Source organism: Malus sylvestris, chromosome 8 (assembly GCF_916048215.2).
Source record: "Malus sylvestris chromosome 8, drMalSylv7.2, whole genome shotgun sequence".
In the NCBI taxonomy this organism is placed as follows: domain Eukaryota; kingdom Viridiplantae; phylum Streptophyta; class Magnoliopsida; order Rosales; family Rosaceae; genus Malus; species Malus sylvestris.
The window spans coordinates 26,506,479-26,522,857 of record NC_062267.1 but is presented as its reverse complement, the minus strand read 5'-3'; the positions used below and the strand labels follow the sequence as shown (position 1 = coordinate 26,522,857).

Genomic DNA, 16,379 nt, shown 5'->3' with positions numbered 1-16,379 from the left:
GCTATTTGCATAAAAAAACACACACACAAAAGATGGGTAGTATTGTCGATATAAAAGTTTCATTAGTTGGTATTATTCACCTGCCTACAATGAAAAAAACGCTTTTTGAGAAGCATGTATAGAGCTGCTTATGCTTTCTGCTATTTTGGACGCATAATTTTGAGACTTTTTTTTTTTAATTTACCAAACACAATTAAGGTCCTAATTTAAAATATAAAAAATTTAAGCAATTTCAAAACAGTCCTAAGTTATTCTTTTATCTTACTCATTGCACATTAAATAGCACCTCTATGTTCTTTTAGAAAAAAAGACAATGTATTTGTTTACCAAACAAAAAGTTTACAACTCAATTGGTTAAGAACAATTACATCGATCCTAATTTTTGTTTGTTCTTCCTAATGTCGTTCGATATGTAAAATGTAATTCTGATGGGCCAAATTGTTTATGAAAAAGAAATTTGTGTTTATAATTCGGCAACAAATGAGCACTCCCACTAGTTACTAGTTATAAGGGCTATATAAAAATATGGGTACATCAACATCATCTAGATAATCATAGTAGGCACAAAGACTCAATCCACCTCTATTGCGTCAAGAAGCATACTTTGAGTGACGACATATTCGCTCACAAAACTCAAAAATGAGTGGTGGGTGAGAAAGTTAGGGTTCCTTGTTATCGTTCTTGTATTAAATTTTTAGGTAAATTACAAAAAATTGCCTCAATTATTGGGGTCAAGACAGTATCATACTTCATCTTTTAAAATTGACAATGTCATACCTCATGTTTAGAATATAGTTCAGTGTTATACCTCTGTTAGCTTGTCCGTGAATTCCCTAGTTAAATGCTAACCTGACTTGATCCAAGGCCCAGTTCATCGCCCATATGGATTCCAGGTGACACCACATCCAATGTTTTCCCACCAAATGGCATCCACATCAAAAAAATATAGGGAACTTTAACGAAAAACACCTGGTACTGTTCACTTTAACAAAAAACCACATTTTTACACTAAAAAGTCAATCCTGGTACTATTCACTTTACCTTTTATTTTGTCCTTATCATTAAAACTCAAAGTTTTCAAGCCCTTTTATTAGTTTTCCTAAAAATATATTTGATTTTTTTTTTTTTGGTAATTTGAATTTCAAATTTTCAAATTTGAAATTCAAATTTTCCCGCAAAAAATTGAAACAAATATGATCTTCCATTTTAAGGACAGATTATTATCCTTGACCTCAAATTAGAAAAATCTCACTCAAAAAATAATGATATAATCACAACAAAACAAGTGTATTCAAGCACAAACTACTCATCATTTCCAAGAAAAACATGAAATAGACCAAATTAAGCATAAAACCTGCTTAATTAACCAGAAATTCTTAAACTTGTTCAAAAAACTAACATAATTCATCTAGCATATCCAACCAACATTACAAAACCTACTGAATTCATAAAAACCTGCTACATCATCCATTCAATTCACAAAATACGTACTGGATGCATAAAACATGTTCTAACTTTACAATTCCTTTACAAAAAACAACCATCTGTGCAAAAAACGTGGCTGGATTGCTTGGTATTTCTGTGCTTGGTGCCTTTGATGATTCAGTTATGGGTTTGCTTGGTCTTTCTCTGCTTGATGCTTCTAGGTGATTTAGCTACTGATTGTGATGCCTAAATCCATAGTTCATTTGAGACCAAGCAAGCTTTTTAACTAAATCCAAATGTTTTACAACTAAGGAAATGGTTAAGTTTTTACCTTTGTTTTCCTTGTCCTCTTTTTAGGTGCAGTTTGAGCTGAATTTGTTGATGGTGATTGTCCTTGAACAAATGTGGATGCCTACAAAACAATTTAAAGGATTAAGAGTCTGATATGATGTTAAAGGATTTTAAAAACCACATAAAGTAGAAAATGTTACATGTTTTCTCCCTTGGAGGAAGATGTCTATGATGGGTTCTTGTATTATGACCTTCCTTGTTGCATATAGTACATCTTGCCCTTTCCTTCTTAGCTTAAGTGGCTAAGGAGGACATTGAAGATTATTGGTTGGGTTTGTGGGAGTTTGTTCACCCTTATTGTACCTCTCAGCAGCTTCCTTGTTTCTCCTCCTCATCGGCCTTCCAGGTTGCCTTGTATATGTAGGAGGCAATATTGGTTGGTTATCAGTTTCCTTCCACAAAGACATCATATTCATCGACATTACTAAATGAGAATACACCTCAAAGTACCGTGCCTTCGAATAATAAGCATCGACATAGTCTTTCAGTTTTTCTCTCTTGAAATTTAGGCTGTTATTGCATGGTTGCATGAGATTCATGTCAAGCCAAACTTTCTGCAAGAATAGGTCTTCTCAACCAAGTCAACCACATATTGCTCCCCTTCTCCAACATCAACTTGAAATTTAGCGCCCCCTGACCATTGTGCAATGCACCTGCCACTTTGAATTTTGGCTTCGTCCAATTTCTTCTTGATTTTAGGACAGAGATCTCCAACCTTGTTCACCATTATATCCCTTCTCATCTGAATTCTCTTCATCAAAAGTGTGTGAATAAGGAGTAGCATGGTGACAATAGGTTTTTGTCTCGGCACAAGTATGACAACATTGAAACTTTCACAGAGATTGTTCAGCAACATGTCACACTTGGGGTATGTTTCAAAATTGGACTTGCTCCAATGATGTGTAGACTTCTTCACCAACCAATTGTAGGCTTTTTCATCAAGCTTCTTCATATCCTCCATTGCGTTTTTGAAGTAGGGAACTGTTGTTGTTCTGGCTATTGACCACAAAGCATCCTTCAATGTTTTCCCCTTAAACAAATTTCTGAAGTTGGTATACAAATGTCACACACAAAATCTATGGTGGGAATTAGGGAGGACTTTTTAAAAGGTCGGAATTAACCACTTTTGCTGATCACTGATAAATGTCCATCCCCCTTGATTGACAATCCCAACATCAACGACCAATAACTATAAGAACCAAATCCAACTGGACTTATTCTCCATTTCTACAATTGCATACGCTATAACCTATGTTTCATCATTTGGGTCAATGCCAACAACACAAAGAAGCTGACCTCCATGTACACTTTTTAAATGACATTCATCTAATCCTATCGCTGGTTTACACCCTGACTTAAGCCCCTTTTTGCAAGCCCCCAAGCACACATATATCCTTTGGAACCTCCCCCTATCCAACTTCACCTTCACTGTGCTTCCAGGGTTAGTCTTCCTCACTTCCTCAGCAAAGTCCCACAACTTTGTGTATTGCTCTGCATGTTTTCCCTCAATGATCTTCAAAGCCCTATCTAAAGTCTTGTAAGCCTTCCTTTTTCCACAATTGTGATTCCACTCTGATTCGACTGTTACTAAAAAAGAATCCGTAGGCCATGTGAGATTCAGTTTTATCCTGTCCATGTACAAATCAGTTAGCAAATGGGACTTCATGTTCTTGTTTGCCCAAGTTCAGTATGCATTTGGAATCACCTAAAGCACAAAAAAAACTTATAATAGGTAGGCATCGTTTCATCGAGATCGTCGCACACATACCACCCCATGTCGAATCCTTCGATTTTTCTTCGAAGCTAATGGAACCCAAATGAAACACCCTTCCAACACCAATGAAGTCAGGGAAGCGAGTCGACAAGATGGTTTGGGTTTTTCACTGAATTTCTAATCCAATTGTTTAAGATTTGGAGTCACGAGAACTAAGGTTAGGGTTCTTGTTTTTCTAGAATTGGGAATGAATTAGATGGACAAGATTTTGGTATATCAGGGGGAAAACCAATTCGCAAGGCACACTTTACAACGTTGCCTTACCTTTTTTAATTTTTTATTTTAAAAGAATTTACACATGTCATCCTGTGAGAAAGCCACGTATTGGGAATCTCAGCTGGATGCCATTTGGCGGGAAAACATTAGGTGTGGTGCCACGTGGAATCCATCTTGGTGAGGAACTGAGCCCCAGATCAAGCCAAGTCAGTATTTAACTGAGAAATTCACGGCCAAGCTTACGGAGGTATAATATTGGATCAAATTCTAAACATGAGGTATGACATTGTCAATTTTAAAAGATGAGGTATGATATTGTCTTAACCCCAATAGTTGAGGTAGTTTTTTGTCATTTACCCTAAATTTTTCATTTTTGAAACTAATGAGTATTAAATAATTGGCCAAAAATTTTTCGTGATCCTTGTGGTGATACTTTACTTTTAGATTAACTCATGTGGTGAAAAAGTTATTAATTGTAATCACGTGGTGAAATTCGTTATCAATTATAGTCCTAATTGGATTTTTCCTCATTCTTCTGTCATTTGAAGGGGCAAAATTGTTATTTTCGTTTTTATTGATTCCATCAACCAATCATAAAGCGCCATACAGACATAATTTTTTTTTATTTTTTAAACTTTTAAAGCTACAATAAAAGAATAAAAAACAATAAAATTACAAGGTTCATATTATTAGACTTTCTCATTTCAAGAGAACAAAGAGTCCAAATCTATGATTTAAAAAATCACAAAGTACCTCGTCACATTTATGTTAGAATATAAGTTATTATGAAAACATTGAATTTAGTTTCATTTTAAGAAGAACATTGGACGGGATGGCTAGGGTTATGTGAGAGAGAGGGGGGAGGTGATGGGTGGTCGTTGTGGCTGTGGTTGACAAAGGTAGGGATTGGGAAGGAATTTCTTTTCTTTTTTTTCCCTTCTATTTTTGTTAATTATAAAAAAGTGGAATTACCAAAAAGAAAAGAAAAAAGAATGGAATGACCTTTTTACCCCTGCATGTGGATGAGATTTTGACAGAAATTTCAATTTGGACTACGATTGATAACCAACTTCACAACAGGATTAAGATTAACACTTTTTTCACCACGGGGGTCGATTTAAAAGTAGTGTCTCACCACAGAGATTTAAACAAAAATTAGCCTAAATAATTTAGCTACAATTAGCGTTTTTTTAAAACAAAGATTAGATCCAAGAAGAATTCACCAAATGCAAGTTTTATAAAAACGAAGATGCAATGATCAGATTGTCACTTCTCACAAAATAGTTTGGTGCTCGATTATGATTTTCCAACCCAACAATTGTATTTTGCAAAACCATCTTAGAGCTGGTTTGGTATTGCTGTGCTTTGAAAAAAAACTGCTGTGAGAATAAGCGGCTGTGATGTGAGAATAAGCGGCTGTGAAATAAAGCCAGTAGAGTGTTTGGTAAACTTTTTTGTGAAAGTGCTTTTGGAAAAAAAATCAGGATAATAGTGTGTCTTTTCATTAAAGGAGCACTGTAGCTCCGTGTGCTTTGAAAAAACTGGCTTTTTTTCAAAGCAGCAAATAGCAGCTTCAGCTTTTCCTTTGATTTTCAGCTTATTCTCACCGCAGCTTCCAAAATAAGCCTTTTTTTTTCAGTTTACCAAACACAAAAATGACCGTCAGTTTTTTTTCACAGTGATTTTTTTTAAAATCACCTCAATCCCAAACGGGGCCTTAATACTACGCTCATAGAACCAAATTTAATCCACTGTTTTTGAAACAAGCCAATCTCGTGGACCGATTGAAGTGGTTTGATGACAAAAATTTTGATTTTCGAAACACAATAAATGCTTAAACAAATTTCGCATTACAATATCAATTTAAGAAGTGCAATTTTCATTTCTCGATCGTATGTAAGATTCTCGTCAAAAACTTCGCGAGTGGCCGATTTTGTTACGATCTCTCTAAAAATTCACCAAATGTTTGATAGCCAAGAAAATTGGTGCCTTTATGTCCGGATTGTCGACTTCAAGATGGTGTCGGCGGTCCACGACAACGCCGTTCATGATCCCATGAATTCAAGGTTACTTTGCCAAGTTCAAATTTAGATCCGAATGAGCATTTGAAATTCAAAATTACCAAACTGCCCTACTTTAAATTTTTTTCAAAACTGAGATTATTTTTTTGAATTTTTGAACAAAATCCGAGATAATTAAATAATAAAAAAAGGTTTTTTATATTAGCATCCCACAAAATGTGGAATGCACCCCACATTAAAATTTAATATTAAATAATTTATTTACCCTACTATGTAATGGCAATTTTGACCTTATTAGGTTAAAATAAATTTAAAAAAAAAAATCTATGTACACCCCAAATCACTTTTAATGTATTATTTATCTTCTTCAACTATTAAACCCCTCCTACCCTCAATTGTTGAACAAAACCCTAACCAATGAAACTACAAACATGTTGATTGAGAAAAAATATTTTTGACGAATGAAACATGAAATCGATGTTTCGGAAGCTTTACATCAGGTAAGACTTCATATTTTTATTGTTTTAATGATTTTGACAACATCGATAATTATTTAATCTTGTTTTTTATGTGTTATTCAAGCTTCTATGTTCGTATTAATCTTTTAGGAATTACATGAAGAATTAAACACCTAAACTTACCATCAAATATTAAAAATAGATGACACAAGTTTTAATGGTGGAATTGAAAACAACTCACATATGCTTTAAATCCCGTGCGGCATCTTTTGTCAAAATTCTAGTCGGCATTTTTTGTCCAAATTAAAAGCTTCATAAGATTTGAGAAATGTGGAGTGTATAGAAAATATGGGATGCATGTAGAAAATGTAATGTGTATATTAAGAATGTAGGGTGTGAGGGTATGATGGGGAAATATGTGAGGTGCGTTAATATAATTTTTAATTGAAAAAGAAAATATGGGGTGTATTAAGTATGTGAGGTTTATTCAACAATTTGTGAGGTGTTAATATAATAAGCCTAAAAAAACCAATTAAAATTCGAAACCCAAAATACGAAAAAATGAATAGTAAATCTTGAGACGATAATTCACGGTAGCAACAAAAGGGAACGGACTTTCTGAATTAGAAAATGAGATTGCTCACTTTCGCTCTTGCAGTGATTCTTCAAAAATATTGTAATTCATTGTCAATTTATGCAATACGACTCAAAAGTTAAGAGGAGTATGTGAAGGGTAAAAAAAAAAGTGTAGGGATAACCCATTTAATTTGGGCATGTCTAATTCAAATTAGTGATGGATCCAGAAAAAATTATTCGAAGGTTCACATGTAAAATTCACAAACATTTTTTAGACATTCACAAACATTTTTTTAGACATATAATAACTTAAATTAAGGCATAACTCCATCATTCATTATTTATAGAACAAATAACAATACAAGTTACAATTATCCGGGATGCATTTTCATATTTTGAAAACGCTACATTATAGCTTCATTATTTAATGAAAGAAAAAACATACTCTCTATATAAACCATCATGTTATCGCTCACCCATTTATCTCCCATTCAATTACGCAATGGACTTTTCATAATATGCATAGTGGAAACAACTCTATCTACTGAAGCAGTAGCAACCGATAGAATCAAAGCCAATATAATTAGAGAATACACCTGATTATATACTATGTTATCAAAGCCAATATAATTATAGAATACACATGATTATATACTATGTTCCTCCCCTTTTTGCCATTTTTTCTTTGCAAGACTACTAATTCTTTTGAATTGAGAAAATTCATACTTGAACGCATATCAAGAATATAACACTTAAGTTGATATTTGTTTTTAAAAATAATAAGAACGGTAACTCCTCTTTAAGACATTTCATGAAGCATTTAGATGTCATATGTGAAGGACAACTCCTACCTTAAAAAAGATAGCACCAAATTATCCACAGAAATTACCAAACTTCAGAAAGTTAGCTGAGAAAGATTGATCGACCAAATTAATTTTTTAAAGATTATAAAGATTGATCGACCAAATTAATTTTTTTATATTAAAGTATCTTAATTAGGTCCAGATGGGTCTGAGAACCTCTGATGATTAAATCTTATCTACATGGTGTGGATTAATTAAGCAATGGCAAGCTGTTCACCACTATTTGTTTTCATTTGAATGACAAAGATTTAACACTGCATTCGTGTTCCTCAGTGGCCGACCAAAGCCATGCATGCTCTTCCTCAACCATTATTTATTTTTGTGGAAACAGATTTAGCAAAGTTATGCCTACATTTTTTTATAGTAAAATCGATGTATTATACTACTTTATTTTAAGACGGACATGAAAAAGTTTGAAGACGATATACAGTATGTAGAAGAAGAAAACAATAACGACCATGGACATTCACGATTTGCCACTTATACAGTAGGTAGGCGACGGATGTGTGACATTTGGAGTTGTCGTCCCCGTTTTCAATTGTCTCAACAATTAGATCATATTGAAGAATTAAAATATTACATGCGTAAACTAAATATTATAAATATAGGCGTGTATGCAGTTTAATAATTGTTCTTATAGAGTTAACTAATTCGTGTCTTTCATGCCAGTCGACAGGAGGTGCACAGGTTGTGTATGCTACAAGGCTTCATTTGGTAGGTTGGATGAAATAGGTTGTCATCAATTAAAATAAACTTGAGTCTAATCTGTTGTTTGTTGTGTCAAATATGAAATGGACATGATTGGACATGATGGGTTATGAGTTCACAGTAGAGTGAGTTATCTAACCTATTCTTATACATAAGTTATAAGTCCTGTCAAACAAGTTCATATCAATCTAATCATATTCCTAAGATTCACTCTCATCGAGTTCACCGAACAGGCTCCAGTTGACCTTATTATTATTTATAAGAGAAATATTACATAATTCTCTTATACTCTCTAAATAACATTTATTCGAGAGGCACCTTGTGGATTTCGATATTTTTTGAAAAATTTATAATAAAAAAATACAATATTAACAATAGATCAACAATATTTATGTTAATTATAAATAGATCAATCATGTATTGTAATACTTAAATGCATTTAAAATTACAAAAAAAAATTACAAAATTTGCCACTACAACTGGCACACACTTCAACTAACACTCTCTTTCTCTTAGTTTTATATTTGGAATAAGTCAATACGGATTAGACACTGCAATGCAATGTTTTGTTCCTGATTATGTTTTTTACATTTGGATTTAGACACTGCGTTGCAGTGTTCATTTACTAGTTTCATTTTTTCCATCACTCACACGCCTCCTACATGTTCATTTGTATATTTGGATTCAAACACTACAATTCAGTGTCCGTTTTCTGATTCTGTTTTTCACTTTTGGATTCAAACGCTACGTTGCATTGTCCATTTCCTGGTTTTATTATTTTCATCACTAACACATCTCCTACACTTCACACCTCACGACTCCTGATTTTTACATTTAGATTCAAACACTGTAATGTAGTATCTGTTTCCTTGCTTTGTTTTTTACATTTAGATTCAAACACTATAATGTAGTGTCCGTTTCCTAGTTCTTTTTTTTTCTTTTTTTTATTTACATTTGGATTCGGACTGATTCCCTTTTCTTTCTTTTTTTTTGAGTTGAGTAGACTCCTCCATGTAAACAAAGTATGAGAAAGAGAGTGATAGAATATATAGACTCCTCCATGTAAACAAAGTGTGAGAAAAAGAGTGATAGAATATACATGGTCTAACTATTTATAGAATTTAGACTCTTAAGATCAGTTCCATAAGAATAGAAATCCAATGGCCGAAGCCTTTTTCCCCACCTCTCTTCCCTTTCACCTCCTTTTTCTCCCTCACACCCCCACACCCCACCGTTGTAACAAACCCCAAATTCAATTGCAGGTCATCTGTGCTCAAAATCTGATTTATTTTTTCGCTATCCCTTACTATTTTGGCTTTTTATTTGTCATCTTTTTCTTTTTCTTCATCTTTGAGATTTCTCTCTGTAATTCTTCCATAGTTATGAAAAAGATCTGGGCAACCAAAAGACATTGGTTTGCACGACCCCCTTTCTTTGTTGTTTCATTATCATCAACTGAAATTTTAAGGTCAAGGGACTTGCAATTGAGGGATGTGGCGGTTGTCGGGCTGATTTTGGAGAGGTTAAGGTGAGGGACTTGCAATTGGTGGTTGTGGCGGTATTGGGGTTGATTTTGAGATTATGTTGAATTTAATTTGGAATTTGGGGAGTTAGTGGTTCGAGGTTGAGATAGAGAAGAGTTGATGGGAAAAGATGAAGGATAAGACATTTTGGCTGTTGGATTTGTATCAATGGATGAGATCTATCGATCCAGAGGATCTCCACAAAATTGATCTAGAGAGGATCTAAATCTGTATTTATAATAGCTTAAGCCCATATGACATTTATAGAGGGAGAAAGAGAGAATGATAGAATAGTTAAATTCTAATTATTTATAATGACTTAAAGTCTATGTGGCATTCATCATTGACATATGTCTAATTAATAAAAATATATCATTGATTAAGCCCAAAACAAAAATATGGCAGTGATATATGGCTTAATAATAAAGTTTTTATTGACTTTTGGCTAAATTACCTTTTCATTTATGGTGAAACATATGTTTCATATTGCAAACATTATGAAGTTAAATTCTCCGTATAATGAATGGTTTCACTTATTACTAATTGTGTATTGAGGCCTTGTATAAAATCCCACACCGAGTAGATTGTAAAGGTGGTCAAGTTAGGATCAATATCGATGTTGATAGTAGTGGTTTTGACGTGTTTGCAATTCATAGATCTTTTTTTTTTAATCTAAAACACTTTAGATTTCTTCAAACATCTAAGTTTAGCCAAAGAAATAGAAAAGCAAGGATTTTTAAAAATAAAAAATTAACAAGAATATGTCATTGAATCCTTAAGAGAAGGACTTAAAAACTGAATGATTTTAACCACTGAATTATACAGTGCGGAGTAGAGCTATACAATGCGTTTTTAGTTGAGATATTAATGAGCCGAATATATATAATATATAATAAAATAGATAAATGGCAAGGCATGCAGGTACAAAGTTAGAAATTTCTTCTAGTGGAGCCCGTTTGCAATACAACTAAGAAAACTTTATAATAGTATAACTTATACTCAATATGATAATGAGGATGATTTCAAATGGCGACTATCACAATTACAATGTTAATTACAAAAATAGTGGAAAGTAGCAAAGTAATGAGAAAAATATTAAGACATGAGAGGCGGGAAAGGAATTTCCGGTTTGAATGACAGAACAAAAACATTTTTGCTCATATAATATTTGGTAGGGAGTAAAGTAGTATGAAAGTACGCTGGAATACATATATTTTCTTAAAAAATAACGAATGTAAATATATATAACTATAGTCAGCAGCTTAACAAACAAATTACTTGAATGAAGACATCTAAGCTTGGAATACATATATCTTCTTAAAAAATAACGAACGTAAATATGTATAACTATAATCAGCAATTTAACGAACAAATTACTTTAGTGAGAGCATCTACTCCCAGTGGACTTCGTTGGCTCCATGATTATATGCATGTTTTGTCACTATCCTCGTCCTTAGAACGCAGTACTTGTTTTGGAATATAAATTGTCTTGTCGTGGACATGACTTTTAAATTACTTGAAATGTAGTTCAAACTTCACGTGAAGAGGACAAAAGCTTTTGGGTTGATGGCGACATATGTACATATCACGCTTGTTTCTTTCTTTCTCTCAGAATTTTCGACCGCTCTCTCATCTGTCTTCCACTTTGCATTTGTCTTTCGTAATTTCATTGTTTGGAATGCGCATATATGCATGCATTAAGTCTGGAAAGCAACTTGCACCAAATGAGCTTGCGGTTACGTGATGGCTTATTACAGTAGTGTTATATTTCTCTACGGTGACATGATTTTATTGGAGCAGAACGTCACGAAAAGTTGACCGTGTTTCATTTAATTCATTCTTCGATAATATGATTACAACGACACGTATTACTGTTCTCGATTATGATGATATTTATCTACATCAAAACAGCATAAATCTTCACTACAGCAGCACTAAAATTATTTGTACGTACACTCCAGGTTTTATAGCAAACTTTCTTCGATGTAATTTCAATGCTGCGTATCAATAAATGCTACAAACGCTTTATTTGTCACTAACTAAACTATACAAATATGGATCAAACTAATATTTGTATATAAATGTATGTATCAATGTTCCACAAATCCAACACATGTAAGTGACCGGTTATAATATCATTTTTAATAATTGGAGTTTATTGTCATGTTTTAAATGTAATTTTCATGCATATAAAAGTAAAAAATAGTGATAAGAATTGGAAACTATAAATCTTCAGTCACATGAAAAATACAACATGCCAGAAAATATACCTCTGTCGGTCATGTAACGTCATAATTTATACCTAATATATATATAATTATATATCCTTGAGTAATATTCTTAAACCACATTAATGTATTATTTTATGTTGAAAGTGACGCATAAAATTAACATCACTTTCATTAATTGACATGATATATAAACATCACTTGCCACATCAGATAATAATTTAATTTGGTACAAAAATATGATCATCCTGACATTTTCCTTTTTTATGTTTTTTTTTTGTTACGGAATTTATTTGGTAATTTAAGTCAAATGATTTATACACATTCCTTTCTATTTCTTATATATATATATATATCTCTCTCTCTATATATATATATATATATGGGTAAATTACATAGTAGCCCCTCAGGTTTGAGGTCTATTGCAATCTTATACAACATCTTTAAAACATTTCACTTTCATACCTCAAGTACCATTTTATTTCAAAATAATACATCCGTTAGATTTTCCGTCTATTAATCCGTTAAATGCTGACGTGGCTGCCAAATGTGTGCCACGTGGCAAAAATAATAATTTTTTAATTTTTTTTAGAAACCAGTCTGCCACATATCTTTTTTTTTCTTCTTCTTCTCCTCCTCTTTCTTCTTCTCTTCTTCTTCTTCCTCATTCTTCTTCCTCCCATCTCCTCGCCCCCATACCTGCACCTTCAACCTTCAACCCATACCTGCACCTTCAACCCAAAACCCAGAAAAAAAGAAAAAGAAGAAGAACCCCAATCCCATATCCCCCTCACACCCAGATCCCATTAACCCCCTCCTTATCCTCCCCCCATGAAACCCAGAATCCGCCCATCCCCCCGCGCGAACCCATATCCCCCCCTGCGCGAACCAAGATCCCATGCATCGTCTACCATCCTCCACCCCCGTGAACCCCCCAACCCAGAAAGAAAAAATCCACCCCCTGCCCCCGCGAACCCCCCTGCGACGACCCATATCAGATCGAGGTCCCCATCCAAACAACAATCCCGACCCTAACCCTAAACTCAAATCAAGGTCCAAACCCTCCATACCCACATCGCAATTCGACTCAATAACCCCAAAACTACGACCCTCGTCGTCAATATCTTCATAAACCAAAAGAGATTGAGGATGAGGGGTTGGGTCGGAATGGGCTCAACGTTTTGGTCTCCGTGGCGGTGAATTTGGGTCCTGCGCTGCATCGCAGCCTGTACCGCAGAGCTCTCTCTCTGATCCCTCTGCTCCTCATGGAGGTCCTTCATCACCACCCGATCTCGCCGTCGATCGGGATTTCTCATCGTCGCCCTGCTACTCCTGCTCCTGCTCGTTGTCGTCTTCGACGACGAAGATGATGCGGGTGAGGATGACGTCCTTGCAGTTCGAGGGGGGATATGGGTTTCACGCCGGAGGCGTGGTAATGGGATCTGGGTTAGGTTTCGCGCCGGGGGGGGGGCGTGGTAATGGGATATGGGTTGGGGGGTGGTCGTATGGGGTATGGGTTTCGCGGGGATATGGGATCTGGGTTGTTCTCTGGTTTTTTTTTTTCCTTCAAAGGTGCAGGTATGAGGTGGGGGAAGATGGGAGGAGGGAAGAAGAAGGCTGAGGGGGGTTCACGGGGGTGGGGTTTTGTTCAGCTTCTGGGTTTTTTTTTTTTTTTTTTTAATTATTTTTTTAAATTTAGAAGATTTAGGTTTTAAAAAAAAAAATTATTATTTTTGCCACGTGGCACACATTTGGCAGCCACATCAGCACAAATGTGGCAGCCACGTCAGCATTTAACAGATTAATGGACGGAAAATCTAACAGATGTATTATTTTGAAATAAAATGGTACATGATGTATGAAAGTGAAATGTTTTAAAGACGTTGTATGAGATTGTAATAGACCTCAAACATAAGGGGCTACTATGTAATTTACCCTATATATATATATATATATATGTCATTGGATTAAACAAATTAAAGGTGAATAACGACATAATTAAGAGGGTGTGCAAAAGATTAAAAAAAATGTGTGAATCACTCCCAGTAATTCATATAAAAAATGAATCCCAGTCGCCAAATGCTGGCACACATTTTTTTTAAGGAAAACTAATGAAAATGGCTGGAAAACTAATGAAAAATGGCTTGAAAACTTTGAGTTTTAATGATAAGGACAAACTAAAGAATAAAGTGAATAGTACCATGATTGACTTTTTAGTGTAAAAATATGGTTTTTCATTAAAGTGAACAGTACCATGAACTTTTCGTTAAAGTTCCATTTTTTTAAGTATAAAGCAAACAGTGGAGAGAGAGAATCCACGTAAGATTTTTGGTAGATATACATTGGGATCAATGTGGTACGAGGATTATTCGGAATTTGAAAAATATATACGTGGATGTTTTTTTAGGACTCTATGAATGTGTGCATGGTATGGGTCCATTTTGGGCCATCAAATATTTGATGGAATGCATGCTAGGCTTCCCAGAGGCATATCTCAGAAGCACTCGGTAGGTAATGTCGAGAGTATTTGACAAATCATCTTGATAACACACATTAAATTGCTTCTACATATGTCAATATATGTTGACATGTGCACAACAATATTCGATTGACGACAATAAACCAACAAAGTGTTTGACAAAATGCCTCAATGAATAAACTGAAATTTTTTGCACACTTCACACTCTATTGCTATTACAAAACTTAGACCTTTACACTAGGATTACCCGATGTTCGAATTTGTATTGGTAAATATTCTTAACTATTAAGATTGCAAAAATAAACATCAAATCTAATCTAAAAGTTCAAGTGTAAAAGTAAATACTCTGATTGCAAGTTTTTTATTTTTCTATGGAGTAAATTGTAGAAATGGTCCCTCAACTTTAATTCAATTGAAGCAATTATCCCTCAACTAAAAATTCATTACCATTGGTCCCTGAACTCATCAAAACGGGTAGCTCTAGTCATTTTCGTCAAATCCGTTAGAATTATGTCAAAATGAGTTATGTTGAAATGACTATTGCTAGAATTGGGTTAAAGTAAAGGTACCATTGCTCTAATTGAGTTAAAGTTGAGGGACAATTTCTCCAGTTGGATTAAAATTAAGGGACCATTGCTACAATTTTTTTTATTTGAGTTTTCATATTTGCCCATTGATTCAGCCTCATGTGCATGACACGTGACTCATTTTGACGAAAGTTCTCAAGGAGTTGACAAAAAGGACCATAACTGCATATTTTGATGAGTTGAGAGACCATTAGTAATGAATTTTTAGTTGATGGACTATTGCTCTAATTATGTTAAAATTGAGAGACTATTACTCCAATTTACTTTTTTGAGAGAAGTATATCACCGCATTCACTTTATGGGAACAAGACAAAAGTCTAATTCATTTCATTTACCTACAGTATTCATATATGAGAGAAGTGGATGTGGTGATGGTTCCATGGACCACCAATCTTTTGTTTAAAAGTGGATGTGGTGATGATTCCATGAACCACCAATTTTTTTTTTTAAAAAAAACAAACGATATTATCTACACTAAGAGGAAATGGGTGGGCTAAACCTCACAATATGCTAGCAATAATGTGGTTCAAATTCGTCTTTGGCGAAAACCGAATCTAAGACCTCTGACTTATAAATGAAGAGAAATATCACTAGATCGTAGTACTAAGTGGCATGAACCACCAATCTTACACCTCTAGTTTTACTTTTTCCATAATTTGTTCTTCTTTCTTTGGCACTACCTCCTGCAAGATCATGCACCAAGAAAATAGGAGCACTGCCCTAATAGTGGGGCCGAGAAAAGTTGCGGCACTAAGCCTATGTGGTTGAAACATTTTTCCAACTCTTTAGGGGTGGTGGTGGGCCGTGGGGGGTAACAAAATGCAAATTGCATTGAAAACATGTAGCCCAAGTGAAGAAGGAAATTTTTAATGTGCCGCAAATACAATCTAGTACACAAATCACTTGTATAAGACGTTTGGTGTAATGGGCAGTGTTTCTAGCACGCTAACGAAGTGATGGGGCATGATTTTAGGTTGTTTGGGCTTGAGTAGTGATTAATTGTAGCGCCGGTTGTTTATATTCGTTTGTGCGGATTTTGTTCGTTGCACCGGTTGTTTATATTGCTGTGTTAGACTTTGGTTTGTTTTTCGTGTTTATGATAACTCATTTCATGTAATGTTGACGTTTATTTGATGAAAGATATTTTTTTGTTGGACAAAAATGGAGTGG

The 16,379-nt window shown here is 34.4% G+C and overlaps 1 protein-coding gene across 1 annotated transcript; it reads right to left on the bottom strand.

Annotated features, from left to right (window-relative positions):
• Window positions 1-2,311: 2,311 nt before the first annotated feature.
• LOC126631486 (uncharacterized) lies at window positions 2,312-3,442 on the bottom strand. Its single transcript, XM_050301606.1, has 2 exons — window positions 3,180-3,442; window positions 2,312-2,819 (listed from the first exon to the last, which is right to left on the bottom strand). The coding sequence occupies exons 1-2, from the start codon at window positions 3,440-3,442 to the stop codon at window positions 2,312-2,314; spliced, it is 771 nt and encodes a 256-aa protein (XP_050157563.1).
• Window positions 3,443-16,379: the final 12,937 nt, after the last annotated feature.